The 18,494-nt window shown below is 45.8% G+C and overlaps 1 protein-coding gene across 6 annotated transcripts in view; it reads left to right on the forward strand.

Moving 5' to 3' along the window:
- The first annotated feature begins 3,833 nt into the window (after positions 1-3,833).
- Positions 3,834-18,494, forward strand: part of pcdh7b (protocadherin 7b) — a 114,407-nt gene continuing 99,746 nt past the window's right edge. For 3 of the 6 annotated variants that reach the window (XM_030084966.1, XM_030084975.1, XM_030084984.1), the window contains exon 1: positions 3,834-7,849. In XM_030084966.1, the coding sequence (XP_029940826.1) occupies positions 4,775-7,849 (3,075 nt within the window). In that variant the 5' untranslated portion in view covers positions 3,834-4,774. The remainder of the gene's footprint in view (positions 7,850-18,494) is intronic. The other 3 variants (XM_030085002.1, XM_030084992.1, XM_030084996.1) reach the window with 1 other exon arrangement.

Raw genomic sequence — 18,494 nt, forward strand, 5'->3', positions numbered from 1 at the left:
CTGCACTGAAGCAACAAAAAAAAAAAAAACCCTAAAACCTTTGTGCGAGTTTAAATCCCAGTACTTAGCAGCCTTACTTTGTGGGCAGAGTTTTTGCGCTCGCTTGGCGTACTCAGGTAATTATTTTGAACAGCAGCATTTGTCAGTGCACATTTTTCTATTTGCAGAGTCTGTGATGAATGTGCAGAAAGCGCCGGCGAGAACAAATGTGAGGAAAACGTATATGCCGCACGCGCGCTTCCGCCACGCATACAAAATTTAACTGTGCAATGGCTATTACATGGATTGGATTCGGAGGCGGGGGGGGGGGGGGGTTTCTCAACGAAAGCCCAATCGGCAAAAAGGTGTTAAATCAATGAAGGAAAACCTGCAAGAAGATGTATTTTCTGCAGCCAATCAGTCCAATATTCTCACCCTGGCATCACATGTGTAATTCTGTGTCGACACAATGTAATTGCAGGCCTGTTGCATGCGGCGCAACAGCATCGCCGCAAACATTAACTTACACAAGGGCGTGCACACGTCTCCGCTCGGCGAATGTTTATGGAAAAGGAAAAGCATTAATTCAGCAGACAGTGCAATCATCGCACTTCTTTTTCTTTTTTTTTTTTTTTCTTCATTTTTCTCATCCCACATTTCATTAGCGCTTCTCAAGTGTCCGTGGGGAAAACGGGCAAAATAAGCAAAAGTTAAAGGAAGATGTAAATCTTTTTAAAGATGCGCTCTCTGAAGCCTCAAAAGCAGCTCTGGATTTCAGCCACGACCCCACGTTTGCATAGAAATTAATAAGATGCAAAAGATTTTGTCAGAAAATTACTTTTTCCGGGCAAAAAAAACACAGAGGGATGCATCATCTCTGATCGCAACTTGTTTTAATCTGTATCAGTCATAGCGTGGGAGTATGAGTCACTTCTTTTCTTTTCTTTTTTTTTTTTTTGATACTCAACATCCCATTTTTCCAAACACCTTGTTTTCACTGATGAGGCCTTTGTAGCGGCGTCGAGTGCTTTTCCCTCGCATCATTTTCGACCACTCATCCACTCGAGAGCGCGATCGATGCTACACACAACTATGATAATGATTTTCAGGGATGATTTTTGAGCCTCCGTCTTCACGGCGGTGATGCTTAGACGCTGTCTCACGTGCTCGTTTCCACTTTTGCGTCTGGATACGCCAATTGCCTCGGGGGGTGGGGGGCTGGGCCGTAACTGTTGCTTCTCGTGAATTCTCGGTTTGATCCGCGAGAGTCATGCTGGCTGCTGGAAGGAGAGATTTCCAAGAAGCGGTGTGATCGTGCTTTTTGTTCATTTCATGGTCAAGCCACTCACAGTCACATTATCACAGCACCGGCTTTAGTAGAAATAGGCAGCAAAAGAAAAAAAAAATGAAATTAAATTGACCTATCATGACTGTCAGTCAAAGTGAAAGTGAGCTTAATTCTGCTGAACATACAAGACACACAGAGGAATTGGAATTTCATCTCACTTGTCCTCCTCCAGTGTGAACATACAGCGTATCACCGAAAATATAAAGAACAGAGAATAATGGACTAAATATATCACCCAAAACTGAATAAAGACAGGAAAATATAGACTACAGGCAGAGAAACAGTGTAACAAGACACTGTAGTGGCAGCAAGTCTTCACTGGTGAACGTCTCACAAATGTCGATTTGCACTGATCAGGACGGACGTCAGATTATTTCAATATGTAGCTTTACGAGTCGTGTTGTCAAAACTTTAGTACTTATAACCCAAACTTGATTGCAAACGTTCCTTGAAGTTATTGAGAGTAAATATATCTGGAATCATGTACTCTTGATTGAAATGTTCAGATGAAACCAGCTCAACCATCCTGGTTTCGATTCCGACTGTCAACATGCACAGGGGGAGATTAGATGCTCATTTCTTTCTGATTCAGTCGAGTTCAACGTCACAGTCCACAAATTAAAGACAGAAATGAAGTTAAATCAAAAACATCTCTGATGATTTCAAGCACAGTCTGACCTTTGAGCAGGCTGGATTCATGGCAGAGATGCTGAACAGTTCAGTCCAACAAGGTGACTGAATGAAGTGAGTGTAGCTACATATTATCACCAAAAAAAAAAAAAAAAAAATCAATGCTAAACATATTTAGAGTTGTTTACTTCCTTCTAATAGAAAAAAAAGATTTTATTTGATTAATAAAAACATATGGACCTTCTTAGTCATTGTTTAGTAATTAGAATCAGTAAATTGTATATAAAGATACTATTATTTGCAGGGAAAATAATCATGTGAATGTGGGATGTGAATAATGCATCTAAAAGTGCCCGCAGCACCTGTACAACCTCTCCATCTCTCCTCCACATCTCACTTTGACAGGGTTTGTGTTTTTAAACGACGATAGAGGGCGCTAGTAAGTCAGGATAAACCCACTGCTGGAATTCAGACACGCCGTCTGAGAGCGATGCAGCTGCTGAAACTGGCTGCCTCGTTCCCTCTCCTCCTCCTCCTCCTCCTCCTCCTCCTCCTCCTCCTCCTCCTCCTCTCCCACTGTCCCTCACTCCTTCACTCACTCATTACATTCACTCACTGTATAATTCCTCACACACACACACGCACACACAGCTCCATCCCCAAACCAAGCAGCTCATGGTCCAAAGTTAAGGAAACCCTCACACGCGCACGCAAAATCCTTATTTTTATTTATTTATTTTTGCACTTGTGCAAATGTGCACGCACGGCTGTTCCACAGCAGAATCCACTCCACCACCCCCCCTCCCCAACACTTCTCCTCAAATATGTCCCTAATTCACCTGCCCCGCGCGCCTGCAGCAGGGGGGTTCGTGCACGCAGCTGGCAACGAGCTCCCGCCACCATAACGTGAATGTTTCTTACAAAACGCGCACGTCTCAGGCACTTGAATGGCAGGAGTGGAAGGACGCACGCTGCGCGGACACTCATCTCACGCAAGGATGAGGGGCTTTGCGCAGTGGTCGAGTATCAAACCCCTTCCTGTGGACGCAGTGCCTTTATATTCCTCTTTACGCAAATGGATGCACTGCTGTCGGTGTCTGATTTCCTGGATGCCGGGTGGACCGACACCGGCGGCGGAGACACCGAGCCCTCGCGCTCAAGCACAGCCACCGGCGACCACACGCATTCATATTAGTAACCACAGGGAACGCGCGGCGCTGCGCACACAGCCAGCCAGCCAGCCAGCCTCTTGTCCCGTCCCGCCTGTCCTGCCGCAGCTTTCTCACTGACATTTAGGACTGTTTCAAATCAAATGGAAAAACAGAAAACGGGCAACTTGTGTCAGGCTCGGCGCGCGTAAAAGTTACGCTCCGGTATATGCGTCTGTCTTGTCACACGGACAGTCTCCCGCGGCACCGCGCTGCATATGCTCCAAAATGTTGTAATGACGTTATGGGAAAAATTCCCCTCATGCTGTTTAAACACACATACAGTTGTTTTCTTTTGGTATTTCTGCACATCGTTCCACGGTGCGATGATAAATATGAGGCATCAGGACTGTCGTGCCAAAGTGCCGAGCGACGTCTGGGGAAATAGTTGTCAAAACCAACCTAATGAATGGCTATCCCTCCTTTCGTCACCTTTTTCTTTCCCTTTTTTTTTTTTTTTTTTGGTCATATATCGTCTGCTGGCCTCTGGACAGGGCGGTCGAGACCAAGTCCGACCCTGTTTACGTGCGCTGCTCCGGGAGAAGCAACCGGGAGGGGGTGGAGAGAGAGAGAGAGAGAGAGAGAGAGAGAGAGAGAGAGAGAGAGAGAGAGAGAGAGAGAGAGAGAGAGAGAGAGAGAGAGAGAGACGGGAAGAGAGACTGCAATATCATTTGTGAATCCCTCTCACAGTGCTGCAGATAGGAGCTGCCAACACATGCGGCGCGTCTGCAGGTGAGGAAACAGGCTGAATATGCTGGACACAGTGAGGAATTCAACCAACGCTTCCCAAATACCCAATCGGATATACGTTTGATATTTTTGTTAGATTTTTTTCCCCCCCTCTTTTCATACAATCTTGAATTTGCGGTGGCTTGTGCGCCGTTAGTGTCCTCGCAAAAAGAGAAAGAAAAAAAAGAGGAGAGAGAAACTGTCCTGTTCTGCTGGCTGCAAGTGACTTGAAGGGGGAGAAGGCAGATTAAAAGCATGGACAGGTAATTTGCTTGATGTTCATTCCCCTCAGCCTCTCTCTGCGAGGTGCCGAGCTGCGCGCACCCAGCCGACGCTCACTGAGTTTGGAAACTGCGCGGGCATTTAAATGATCCTGTAACATACGTGGACATATGAACGGATAACGCAGCCTCACCCCCCACAAATAAAACGAGGATCCAGAAACTGTGAGTAGAGGGGGAAAAAAAGGAGCGACATGGACTGAATCACTTTCTGCTGATGTGATACTCGGACTATAAGATTTTTTTTTTTGGCTTTTACGCGCACGACATTCAAATGTTTGGAGCGGCGTCGGGGGCGCACGGAGCATCTCTGATGTGTGTCTGAGATCACTGCGGGTTTCTTTTTTTCATTTTACTCAAACAAGGAAAGGCAACACGTCCAGGAGGAGCGGAGGAAGAGAGGGAAGCCCGAGGAGTTGCTGCTTTTCACTGCAGCGGGAGAGAGAGGAAGTCGTCCGGAGGATGAAGTCTCGGATGAAGCAGCGGGCTTTGCTCTGAATGAAAACCATCCTTCATCTTCACATCCGGACTCTTTTTTAAAGCTATTTTTTAAAACTTTTTTTTTTAACTCGTGAGTGGACATTTTCCAGGGGTGAACAATGAGGACTACTGGTGCAGTGGACTATTTGTACTATTGCATGCTCATCCTGCAGCTCGTGCATCAGCCCTCAGCAAAGCAAGTGCTCCGGTACCGTTTGGCGGAGGAAGGACCCGCCGACGTCCGAGTGGGGAACGTGGCCGGAGACCTGGGAATCGTCGCTGGGTCCGGCGAGGTGACGTTCACCCTCGAGTCCGGCTCAGATTTTTTCAAAATAGACAACATCACAGGTGAGCTCACCACCAACGAGAGACGGATAGACCGTGAGAAATTACAACAGTGCCAAATGATCTTTGATGAAAACGAGTGCTTTATAGATTTTGAGGTGTCAGTGATAGGACCGGCGCAGAGCTGGGTCGATCTCTTTGAGGGAAAAGTCATCATATTAGACATTAACGACAACACTCCGTCTTTCCCTTCCCCTGTCCTGACACTGTCTGTGGAGGAAAACAGACCCATTGGAACCCTTTATCTGCTGCCCACAGCCACAGACAGAGATTTTGGCAGAAATGGAATAGAGCGATATGAGCTTATTCAGGACAATGGGGAGAACTCAAGGCGCTTGGGCTCCTCTGGGGATTCGTACTCGGGGAAGAGGAGATTTGAGGAGGGAGCGAGCAGGAGCAGTGTCTTTGAACTGCAAGTTGCTGACACTACTGATGGAGAGAAGCAGCCTCAACTCATCATTAAAGGGGCCCTTGATAGGGAACAGAGAGACTCCTATGAGCTCACGCTGCGTGTCAGGGATGGAGGTGATCCCCCTCGCTCCTCTCAAGCCATCCTGAGAGTAATGATCACCGATGTCAATGACAACAGTCCTCGCTTTGAGAAGAGCGTGTATGAAGCTGACCTGCCGGAAAACAGCTCCCCCGGTGCCCCCATTCTCCAGCTGAAGGCGGCTGACGCCGACGTGGGTGTTAACGGTCAAATCGAGTATGTGTTTGGGGCGGCCACAGAGTCAGTGAGGAGGCTGCTGAGGTTGGATGAGAGCACGGGGTGGCTGAGCGTGCTGCACCGTATTGACCGTGAAGAAGTGAGCCAACTGAGGTTCACGGTAATGGCCCGTGACAGAGGCCAGCCACCCAAAATGGACAAGGCCACAGTGGTGTTAAACATCAAGGATGAGAACGACAACGTGCCTGCTATCGAGATACGCAAAATAGGACGCATTTTCTTAAAAGACGGCATCGCAAACGTGGCTGAAGATGTTGTGGTCGACACACCCATTGCCTTAGTTCAGGTGTCAGACCGAGACCAGGGGGAGAACGGGATCGTGACCTGCACGGTGGTAGGAGATGTGCCCTTTCAGCTCAAACCCGCCAGTGAGATGGAGGGAGAGCAGAATAAAAAGAAATACTTCCTCCACACATCTGCAACCCTGGACTATGAAGCTACACAGGAATACAATGTGGTCATCGTGGCTGTGGACTCTGGAAGCCCCAGTCTGGCGAGTAATAACTCTCTTATCGTCAAAGTAGGTGACACTAATGACAACCCTCCTATCTTTAGTCAGAATGTAGTAGAAGTGTCTTTTCCTGAAAACAATGCCCCTGGTGAGAGAGTGACAACAGTGGCAGCCATTGACGCTGATAGTGGGAAGAACGCTGAAATAGCCTATTCCCTGGACTCATCAGTAAATGGGATTTTCTCTATCGATGCAGACAGTGGAGACATCCGAGTAAACACCATTCTGGATAGGGAGCAAACGGAGCGCTACGAATTCAAAGTGATAGCCAAAGATAAGGGTATAAACACCCTTCAGGGTTCTGCAACAGTGGTTGTCCTTGTGGCCGATAAGAATGACAATGAGCCAAAGTTCATGCAGGATGTGTTCACCTTCTATGTCAAAGAAAACCTGGATCCAAACAGCCCAGTTGGCATGGTGACTGTCATTGATGCAGATAAAGACCAAAATGCAGAAATGGGTCTTTTTATCGAAGAAGAGGAGGAGATCTTCTCTATCGAGAATGAAACAGGTACTATTTTTTCCACCCTGTCTTTTGACCGAGAGCTGAAGACTACTTACACGTTTCGTGTCAAAGCTGTGGACGGAGGTGACCCTCCCCGATCGGCCACTGCCACGGTTTCACTCTTCGTCATGGACGAAAACGACAACGCACCGACAGTCACCTTCCCAATAAACAGCTCCTACACCCTGCTCCCTCCCTCCAGCAACATCAGAACTGTGGTCAGAACTGTGATAGCCACTGATTCAGACACTGGCATCAACGCAGACCTGAACTACAGCATCATCGGGGGAAACCCCTTTAAGCTGTTTGAGATTGATGGGGGCACAGGGGTCATTTCACTGATGGCGAAGCTGGAGCAGAAGCACCACGGCCTCCACAGACTTGTGATTCAGGTGAACGACAGTGGGCAGCCCTCACAGAGCACCACCACGCTGGTTCATGTGTATGTGAATGAGACTCTTTATAACTCCACTGTTGTGGAGGCCCAGGTGGCTCGGAGCCTGAGCACGTCGCTCAACACCAACATCGCCGGCGACCCCAACTATGACCTTAGTAAACAGCGACTGAGTATTGTGATTGGAGTGGTGTCAGGAATCATGACTGTCATTCTTATCATTCTTGTCGTTGTCATGGCCCGTTATTGCCGTCCTAAGAATAAGAATGGCTATGAGGCCGGGAAAAAGGATCACGAGGACTTCTTCACACCACAGCAGCATGACAAATCTAAGAAGCCCAAGAAAGATAAGAAGAAACAGAAGTCCAAGCAACCTCTCTACAGCAGTATTGTCACCGTAGAGGCGTCCAAACCTAACGGGCAGCGCTATGACGGCGTTAACGAGAAGCTGTCGGACAGTCCTGGCATGGGTCGGTACCGTTCGGTCAACGGAGGGCCGGGGAGCCCAGATCTGGCCCGTCACTACAAGTCCAGTTCACCTCTCCCCACTGTCCAGCTTCACCCGCAGTCACCAACAGCTGGAAAAAAGCACCAGGCAGTGCAGGACCTGCCCCCTGCCAATACCTTTGTTGGCACCGGAGATAACATTTCCCTGGGATCTGACCACTGCTCTGAATACAGCAGTCAAACTATCAACAAGTACAACAAACAGGTAAGAAGAGACATTTCAGTGTTCTTTTGTTTTCCTCCACTCCTCTTAAATGTCTTCTGCTTCTTCCTCTTAGTGTTCTCTCTGCCATAATGCTTTCTGACAGGGCTAGTCTCAGTAGTCTTGTTGCCTTTATGGTGCTAATGTGTGTCAAGTTAGCGGTATTGATCTGTTTTGGTTTGGAGTGCCATTCACATGTAATATTGAAAGGAATGAGAAAGGTTCAGATTAGCGTAGGAAGGGGTATTGTTACCACTTGACCAAACACGTTCAGCTTTTTCTTTCTTTCTTTTTTTTTTTTTTCTTTCATCACGGCGTGTTGAAACTGCCTTTTCCGTCAGGGGTGTCACAGGCACTCACCTTGGAAAATATGAGCTGATGTGTTGTTGACAGCTCACATAAGGGTTTGGTTTGCAGTTATTTCATCCCAGAGGGGGAGCGTGGCAGAGGCCGGCCGCACTCCCCCTCAGCTGTGTCGAGCCCTGCCCTGCCCTCTGCCTGTGACAAGGCTACCTTTTTCTCCCTGTGAAAAGGAGAAAGAGCAAAAAGAGAGGGAGAGAGATAGATAGATGTAGGTTGAAGCAACTTCAGTGTGGCTGTGTAACTTTTGTGAGTCAGTTTTACAGTCTCTGCTTGAGTAGGGCCGTCTGGCCAGGAGGTCATATTAACATTCTTCTGCGCTCCGAGGTCCGCGCCGATTCATTGACCTGATCGTGAAAATGGGCATTTTTATATCACCGCTCACATTTTGCCTCAATGTATTACACTCGCCAATCTTTTTTTTTTTTTTTGTCTCTTCTTATAAATGTCTGCCATCTTGCGTCCCTTCCACCCTCATCCCCTCCCTCCAGCTCGTCTTACCTCCCCTCCTGTTGTTGCGTTGCTTCCTTTTTATCTCTCAAGTAACTCTTCTCTTCCACTTGCAGTGCAGGTAAAAGTTGTAGGTGGCATAATTTCATATTAAAATTCCAGGAATTGTGTGTTTTTATGGATCGGTTTTTTTGCACCGTGAGGTGCAGCAACAGCATGAGGCAGAGTTAATACTTAATGAAGCCAGCTGATTTGCGTTTTCGGGAAAAAGGACATCATTGTTGTATTTTTTTTTTTCTGTATAGCAGTCTAATGCATTATTGATTTTTTTTTTTTCTTTTTAACTTAGTGTCAGCACTCTTCGAAGATATTTGGAGTGGAGCTTGCAGAGTTGCAGTTTTTTTCAGTTTTGCATTTTCTGTTTGCTGTTACCTTTTCTCTTGATATTTTTATTTCATTCTTGTTTATACTCGTCATGCCCGCTGTGTCTTTTCTCCTTCACACTCTCTTCTGGACCCGTGAAGAGCCTTACGTCTGCTTGTGCTCTTTTTCTGCTTTATTTCTTCTCTTCTTTTTTTTTATTGTCTCAAAACCCATCACATCCTTTTACAATGTTGCTCCTTTCTTCTTCCTTGCAGTAGTTTCTTTTTTTAATCTCCACTCTCATCTCTGTACACCCCTTTTTCGCCTCCATTCTCAAATCATTTCAGTCCCCTTTTACTTCTCTCCCTTCTCTTACTGTGCTGTGTCTCTAACAGCTTCTAATATGGTGTATTCGCTGAGCTGCTTCCCAGAGTGTGAGGAGTGCTGTTGCTTTCGGATGTCTCCTGCATAATTAAAAGGGCACTCTATTTGCTGCTGCGGCAGCAGCATGTATTGTGTGTCACTGTGCTCCACTTATATAATTATTTATTTACTCTCTACATTAATGCTGCGGTAACTTTTATAGACTGCGCATTTGTTAGAGGGCAGCGTCCTGGACAAAACTCAAAGTGAGAGCGTTTGCTTTTGATTTACGGGCGCCTGGTTTGGATATTCAGATTGCGATGAAAGCACAAGGGGAAGTGTTTAGAGATGTACTGGGAAACATCAGCCATGTTTACTATGTTTTGGAGCCTGTTTGAGGCCTAATATACAATCACCGGCGGTTATTCAAATTGCTTTTTTATACCCTATGGGCTCAGTAAATAGTTACCGTTGATGGATTCAGTTGGGGTGAAGAGGCCGTGATTTAATGACTGCAAGAGAGATCTAATTGAGGGGAAGGTGTGTGTTCATGTGCTCCAATTATGACATTAAACAGCTCCCGCTGTATTAGATTAAGTAGTGGAGCGGTCACGCTCCTGTTTTTTAGGGGGGGACTGGATCTAAAAATATTCTGTTGACTGCTGAGTGCCACTACAGCTAAAGACATAATAAAAGACTCAAGGACACTTATGTGCCTCAGCTCCAGGAACAATTTACACAAATTATGACAGATGAATACCATTATCATCACTTTTAATCTTTTTGTAAAGACTGTTACTCGCACAGTGAAGTTTAAAAAAAAAAAAAAATCATGGTTTATTTTGTGCACATATATCCCCTCACGCACAAATCTTCTTCTTTACCCCTCTTTCTCTCTCTCTCTCTTTTTTTTTCTTCCTATCTGTGGGAAGAGATAGAGACAGGCGCAAGAAAGACGGCCCTGTTAGCGGTATAGAGAATGGCCCCCACTGTTTCACAGGGGACTCGGGGCTGGGTGGAAAGATAGAGAGAACGGCGGGCGGAGAGGGACAGAGAGAATAGTGCTGACCATTGACTGTAATCTCCCAAGGTATCGGGTTCCGTCTCTTCTCCCTCCTCGCCCACCTAATCTTACAATAACTGCACAGGGAACCTGCTCAGGCAGGTAACCAGGCAACTGAGGGAGTTTATCAGTGAGGCGAACCTTTCTTTTTAGCCCGTCAGACATTTAAACAGTCATTAAGCTGAGCTAACTGTGAGGGAGAAGCCGCCGTGTCACCCAGCAGCTGTCGAGGGCCTGAACGCGAGGGGCAACCGACCTGACATTTCATTTCTTTCAGTAACTCCACTGATTGCGTCTGGCGTTATTCATATTTTACCAGACTTTTCTTCTTCCTTTTTTTTTTTTTTTTTTTTGTTTTTTTCCTTTCTTGCAATGCGTGTGGAACATTTTTGCTCAGCCTGTCTGCTCTTTAGACATGCCTGAGTTCAGCCATTGCATCTGAAGGCTGATGAGTAGTGTATTCACTTAACAGAACACTTAACTTTATTACCTTTGGCAGTAGCTTCTGTTCTATCTAGTGCCAGAAAATAATGCCGTTCAGCCATAATGTAGTGAGGAATGAAATCACTTAGCCATTGAATTAGCACAAGCCATCAGCTTTTGTTTTATCATTGCACTTCAAAGCACCACTTGTGCCCAGGTGGATCACTTTTAATCAGTGGTGAGGCACAGCAGCTTGTACGCCGCGCTTTTGTAGCGCAGCCCCTCAGGGCAGGCAAAGCTCCGGTCCTGCACACTTATACCGGGGTTATCTTGCCCGGAGGCTGATGCACAAAGCGGAACTGGACGCTGCCCTTAAACCCGGCTCCCACGGCTCGCCCGCCTCGCTCCGGCCAGCTGTTCCTGCCGTGCCCTCTCGCAGCGCTCCCGCGCGGCCCGAACACGGCGGCGGAGCGTCTGATTTGCATAGGGCGAACCCTCGCCTCGGAGGACAAACAATATCGCCATGCAAATGGAGGTCACCTGGGTGGTGTTTGTATCCAAAACGTAGGATGTGATTGCCCTTCATGTCCCTGGCAGATCAGGAAACCAATATGGAAATGCAGTACTTTGCCTCTGGCCTCATTTGTTTGTGATTTACAAAAATTGTAGCTGCCTAAACACCTACAGAAAGCCACAAACTGAAAACTTACATGTCGAATTAAGTGGTTGTGGCTTATTTGTGCAACATTTTGCCCTTTGTGTCGAGAATGTTCAGTAACAATAAAGACGTTATCTTCAAAACCAGTTTGGTTCTGAACTCCATTGAGCCTAATGGGCTAATTACCTCAATAAGAGGTTCCACTAAGGCTTGATGGGTTTGAACATGTCTTTATAGTCACTCCGTTGATGATAGAGGTCAAAGGCAGCAACTGATGTGTCACAAATTGAGAAAAGTCAGTCGCTCTGGAACAACTTTGATCATCACGAGAGCCACAAAATGGGTTTTAATATGACTAACCTGTTGTATTTTAGGCATGTATGAGAATCAAGGCTGCTAATTCAATAGACAACAACAGACTGTATGAGTGTGTAAATATACCTTTGATTTGGTTCACCTTGAAATGCACTTTGCAGGCTGAAAACCAACTAGAAACTGAAACCCAGGGCAAGACAGCAAAACCGGGCAGAAATTGACAATCTGGACATCTTGCATTTCATATGAATTGCAGTGGTGTGCAATGGGCCGCTCTGTTTATTGCCACATTATTATTAACCGTTGTCTTTTTGTACTGCCGACTGTGGCTAACGCTATCAAAATTGTTTTGGATCTATTACGGCTTAATTCAATCTCTGGCTGCTCAGGCTTTTGTTGTTTATGTTCGGAGAGGGAAATGGAAGGAGTAAGAGAGCACAGTAATACTCATGAAATTGCAGCGGGCAGCATTTTCTGGTATAATTTGGTTTGGTGATTTGAATGCATTTGCTCTAAGGCAATTACTAATCTAAGGATTAGACTTACCTGATATGCAGGCAGAAATGGTGGAGACTGAGAGCGAAAACCAGAGAGGAAGATTGCTATAGCTCGCCGCTACGCTGTCTGCTATATTACCCTGCATAATATTTTAATACCGAGGCTTTTCTTTCACTCCCCACTACCTATAGGGGAAACTGGAAAAGGTGTAGCCTCATTTCTGTTTCTTTGTCTTCTCGCTGTGTAACTCCCTCCTTTGCATACAAAGCCACTGTACTCACATGAAAAATAGGCACGTGATTAAAGGCGCTGAAGAAGCCTCGACTCATCTGCAACGTTTGTCATGATAAGATGCGGGAAGACAGAGGAAAAAGTGGGGGGAGCCAAGGAAAGGAAAGAGACGAGAAATTTAAGCCGCATGCCACCTTGATTGCTCTCCACGCCGCTGATTGTAAGTGGCAGTGTCGAGGATGCCACCTTCTTCTCGCCGCTTCTTTCAATTTGATGTCATCGAAAGTGGAATTTCATTTCATACTCGGCAGCGATCGCATTAGATAGGGCTCACCAGGATAAAGCCGATTCATATTTGCAGATTTGCCTTTCCTGTGGCACTATCAATCACGGCGCACTCGCCATATTGCAGACTTGTTTTTTCACGGCGATTGTTAGGAGGAGTTTGTACAGTAAATTGACTTTTACAAGGCTCCCAAGGTTTGCGATATGCTATGCTAGCCCGGTTGTTTTCTCTGTGGCTGTCCTCCCGTATCGACTCGAGGAGCCCGAACCAGCTAAATGAGAACATCACTTAGCTCGACTGCCGTACAACCCTGGGGAATAGTCCTGCGTCGACGAGTCGGATCGCAACAACGGATCAAACGTAAGGCTTATTGTTTGTGAGGCTAATAGGAAAAACAAGAGCGTTTTATTTACTGTGACATTGTACCTCATCAAAATTATAACCATCTCTGGCAATGTCAGGCTCGTGATAATGTGATTTATTTATTTATTGCTGGTTTTTCTCAAGAAGGTCACAGGCTGTTTGCTGTCTTGATGTTCAAACAGGTGGAGGATTTGTGCTTTTGTGGCGAGATATTCTGAAGGAGCGAACTTCCCCCCGTCGGTGTGTGTCTGAGCGAATCTTTCTTCCTCACTCACCGAGGAGGAAACATTTTGATGTTTCGAATCAATCACTCGCTGTCAAGCGTGTTGCTCACACAGGTCCAAGGTGTCAAGGGAGCTGCCAGGAGGGTCCGTGGCCCCCCGTCAGGGGGCGGCGATTTAAAACCCCATTCGGCGTCGGCCATGTTGTCACATGTGGCCTTCGCGAAAATGAGAATACGAGCTGTGAAAAGCCTGGCACATTGATCCATATTTTACCCCCGCTTCCCAAAGTGCCACTTTTTGGTCTGGCAGCCAAATGTGGAGGCCTTTTAGTGCAAAGTGAACTTGTTTATGAGGCTGAGCTGATGGGTTTAAGAAGAAAAAAAAAAAGAAAAATCCTGACGTGCCGTCTCCAGAGACGGGCTGAACTGAAGGTGGTCGGGGTAAAGCCAGCTGTGGGCTCCTGTGTATACATAATGGTGTTGACAGGGGAGAAGTTAACAAGTTCGCCGATGTAATTGGAGCGCGTTTAATAGGTACAACCTTCACCCTGGGTTCAGGTTCACGCTGAGGATTTTTTTGACAGATATGCACCTGTTCTATCTCTCTTTGAACCCCACAGCCACCCTGGACACCCTCCTGACTTTGACCTTCCTTCTTTTTGTATTGGGAATCCACTAAAATATTAAGGTGAACTGAGATCTCCTGACTGCTTAAGACAAAAATAAGAATGGTCTGCAATAAATAATGCATCTGAAAGCTTTGTGCTCTTTTCTTTTCTTTTTTTTTTTTTAATCCAAAGGATATAGCTTTTTATTAACGGGCTGCAGTCGTTCATATTTTGCTAAGCAGCGGAGGATAATGGATCTGACTCGAGAAGGGGAGAAATAGGACAGCTTGACTGCTTCTATTAGCCCTGTTTTGGTGCGACTCACACCATGTGGCCTCCAAATGAGATTATATGTGTATGAAACAGGAGGGAGAGCACTCACCGGCCATCCATCACAGCCTGCAGGGACCGGTGCGAAAGTTTGTGCATGTGTACTCAGTGGGTACACTGGCTGCGCCGATGTGCACGTGGAAGGGTGTGATAAAGCATGTGGGCGTACAGTACTAGTGTGTGTGTGTGTGTCTGTGTGCGTGTTTGTGTTTCCTGGAGAAGAGAGCAAACGGGGCCTCCACAGTTCAGCCTCTCCATCATCCCGCACGCCGGGCTCATGCATGGCGACATGCCTGAGAGGGTTTCAATATCCTGTGTGTGCGTGTCTGTGCGCCCGCGCCGCTGTGTTTACCCAAGGAATGCAGTTCATTATATTTGTATGTGTGTCTGGTTATTACATACACTCCCTCTCCACACACACGCGTACGTACCGAGGCAGATGGAGCCCGAAGGCGAGAGCAATACTTTATCTTCACCTGTTAAAAACTCACAACAAGCATCAGTAGTCTGGCTGGATGATGCACCTTCTTTTCTCGCTTCTCGGTAATCACAAGTGCCCTTGAGCAAGAGACTTGGAACCCCCCCCCCCCCCCCCCCCCCCTTTGCCCCAGCTGAGCTATTTATTGGATGCTGCTGTGATTAAGGCGTGTACTTTCACCCTATTCAGTTTAAACATGCACATACCGCCTGTATTAAAGATGTGTGCAAAAAAAAAAAAGAACCGAAAAAAAGCAGAAATATTCATTAGCAAAGCGCTGGCAGGGGGCAGGAGAAGCCCCTGTATCGATGAGGCTGTACCTGGCAGAGAGCAGGCTATTAGCCAGGCCCGATAAATCTTGTCAGAGGCTGGAAGAATCTGCCTGCCTGCTGAAGAATGAAGGTCATGGGGCAGCTGGAGTTACGACCGGCCTCGCAAGCTAGCTGCTATCAAATCATCTGAAATATGAAGTCCGGCCAGTTCTTTTTCTTGTGAATGCAAATTTTTCAATTTGCTTCTCTCATGTTGCATACTTCCTCTTTCTTCTTCGCTCTTTTAGTATGCAGCGGACAGCGGTGTAGGATTAAATTTCAATGTGACGGAAGGACTTTCTAAATAACATCAGTTTATTGGATATTTTTGTAGCTCCTGTCAGCGTATGATTGATGCAATCATATAGTTTGATGGGAAAGTTAAAGAAAAACCAGCCTGGTTTCCAGGAGAAAAATAATAATAATAATAAAAGATTGATTAATTCCACTCATTGAAGTGATCACTCCCTCTAGTGGTTTTAATAATTACGACAAGAACAAAAAAACAAAACGAGGCGAGATAGGCTACAGCGAGAAAACGATGAGTCAAACAAAAAGCCTGGGGTCCAAAACTCCAACCCGGTCCTCCATACCAACAAGCAAAAACTGTATACAATTTTAAAGTAAACATTTTTAGCACATTTTCTAAGAGTAGCGGGCAAAACAACTCGAGCTGAGATATAGGTGATCCTGCCATGAAACATGCTAGCAAACTTGCATTAGCGTAAAAGCTAAGCTGCCATGGTGAATTTGCAAAAGCATTTGTTATGTAACAGAGGAAAAAAAGTTTTATGTGGACATTTCACTGTTTTGCAACACAACAAAAGGTTTAATTAAAATTAGCTTTATGTTGAGATTATAATCATTTTCATTAAGAATTGTTGTGTTTTTTTTTTTTTTTGTTTGTTTTTGCAAAAATAGACATACTCTCCAGTAAAGAAAAACCTTAACTTTTAAATTTAAAGGTCAAGATTTCGGTTTGCAAGAGGTTTTGAGTGTTCTTTGATAAACTTAAATAGAACTTAATATTGGTCTTTTTAAAGAGTTTTTTGTCATTGTGGAGCAGCAGTAGTGTGAATCGTCTCACCCCAAGAAAACAAAAGTCTGGGTTCCGATCTCGACCGAGTGCCTCTCTCTGTGGAGTTGCATGTGCTCCCTGTGCTTCAAAAGGTCAGGTTTTGCCCATAATACCCCCCCAAAAAATGGCAGTAAGTGTGAATGTTTGGCTGGATGTCTGTCTGTCTCTTATTGTACTTGCAACCTGTCCAGGTTCGCCCACTGTCTGGGATGCTGGGATTGGCTCCAACTCCCTACAACCCTAGAGCGGATGAAGCAGGTATAGCAGATGGACCGGTTTTTAAAACAGTTTTTCAGGCAGTCTCATCAGCTGCAAAAAAAAAAGAAATTAAAAAAGCTTGATTCACTCAGTTATCCAGCAGAAATACCTCAGATAGTATCGCAAATGCCTAAATTTAATTTATTGTAGTTCGCTTAATATCTTTTAGTTTTGCAGCTCTGTTAAACAAAATAAGCAATTTAAGTAACATCATTAAGTACGACTCCCTTGGGCACTTTGTACATAAGGATTAAAGGCGCCTTTTACCACTTAATCGCTAATTAATATCATCATAAGCTGCACCTCAATTAACATTGAACTGATGTTTACAGAATGGAAGTAAAACTTCAGCATAAATACGCGATCTAGCCGTTATTGATGAGAGAATTTTACCCTTGCAGAGAGAAACATAACCTTTACGGCGGCGAGTTTCCCGGAAGATGTTGGTTTTACGCTGCTACAATAAACTGCATTGTAGATATTCTGTAGCCTTCATATGTTGCATATTCCCTCTGGTCTGCCCTTTTGGAAACTGCAATATAAAGTGGGGATGACTGTAATGCTGGCCTTAGTCAGACAAATTCTACTGTGGATTGAGGAGCTCCAGACATTTAATATGGTTTCATGTATTGATTTGCGGCACCTTGCCCTATAGCCTGTTTATTATCTAGCTAGATTTCACCTTTTACTCTATTTTTTTTTTTCCTTGCACAATCTCAGGAGATGAAGTCCTCGTAGTTATTTCACCTCCTTCTCTTACCTGCAACAATGTTCCGGGTAACAGCTACAAATAGTCAATCAAACTGGCCACTGGCAAAGAACAGACCTGCTGTTTTGGTTTGTGAATGAGTGGGGTGAACTCAGGTGCCTAAATTATACCGTGTCCCGGGCTTTTGCTCAGTTTGCTTCAATTATGGAGGAAGACAAACTGAAGGGGGGGGCTTAGTAATCAAGAGCGAAAGACTGGTCTTTGACATGGTTCATTTACTCTGACTTGCTCCAGTGCAACACTTGGGACACAATAGCCAATTGTAAATTACAGAGTGGATTCAGTGGCGAGAAGTGCCTTGAGGGGGACCTGGCCCACAGAGGCGGGGAAAACAGGGAATGTTGTTACATTTGCTGCTGTTTGGTTCTAGGTTGATGAGGTCTGGGATTGGGGGGAAAGGCAAGGATATCCATCAAATTGACATGTCCGGAGGCGGTAAAATGATTAGAATAATGGTAAACAAAGCCGCTTAAACATTAGTAGATTTTTCATATTTTCAACTCAACTTTGTTTCAGCGCCGAGCCGCCGCTTAATAAGTTTCACTTAACGTCAGATTCATCACTTTTAATCTGCCTCGTAATGATACATTAATAACAGCCTTCGGAGGAAGGAGGCAAACCGCTGCGAACATGAGTGCATGAAGGAAGCCTGTCGCACGGCGAAGAGCTCTTATGAACCGGTGACGTGAGGGGAGGGGGGCTCGGAGCTCAGAGTGCCTGCAACGGGTGACATTTACGAGCGCGCCGCGGAAGATCCCCAGCCGGACCGAGAGGGGAGACAGTTACTTTCTGTTTAATCACCATCAGGATTCTGCGGGTGCGGCGGCAAATGTTTGAGGAGCGCAGATTACTTTCCCCCGTGAAGCCAATTGCGGGCGGCCGTTTGATGTCTACGCAAATGTGCTTAACATGCACAGACGCTCTTCCCTCCCTTCCCCCCCCCCCCCCCCCACCTCTTGCACATTTGAAAGATTTACGTCTGGGTGTGTGTGCCTACACTTTCGAATCCCTTTGAATAAGCTTTTCTTTGCGGAGGCAGCCTCTTCTCCCAGTGAATTGGGGACATGACATTACAATTGGAGACCTTGTAATTTATGTTTAAAATGCCAGAGTTATCCGTGCCAGCGTGATTTTGTTTGAACAAGGAGAAATACTGGCTGGGGTCCTCAGTCACTTTTTAAACCGTATGCCCATGTTTGCTCAGGAATCCTTGGTGGGCT

Source organism: Salarias fasciatus, chromosome 3, assembly GCF_902148845.1.
Source record: "Salarias fasciatus chromosome 3, fSalaFa1.1, whole genome shotgun sequence".
Taxonomy (NCBI): Eukaryota; Metazoa; Chordata; class Actinopteri; order Blenniiformes; family Blenniidae; genus Salarias; species Salarias fasciatus.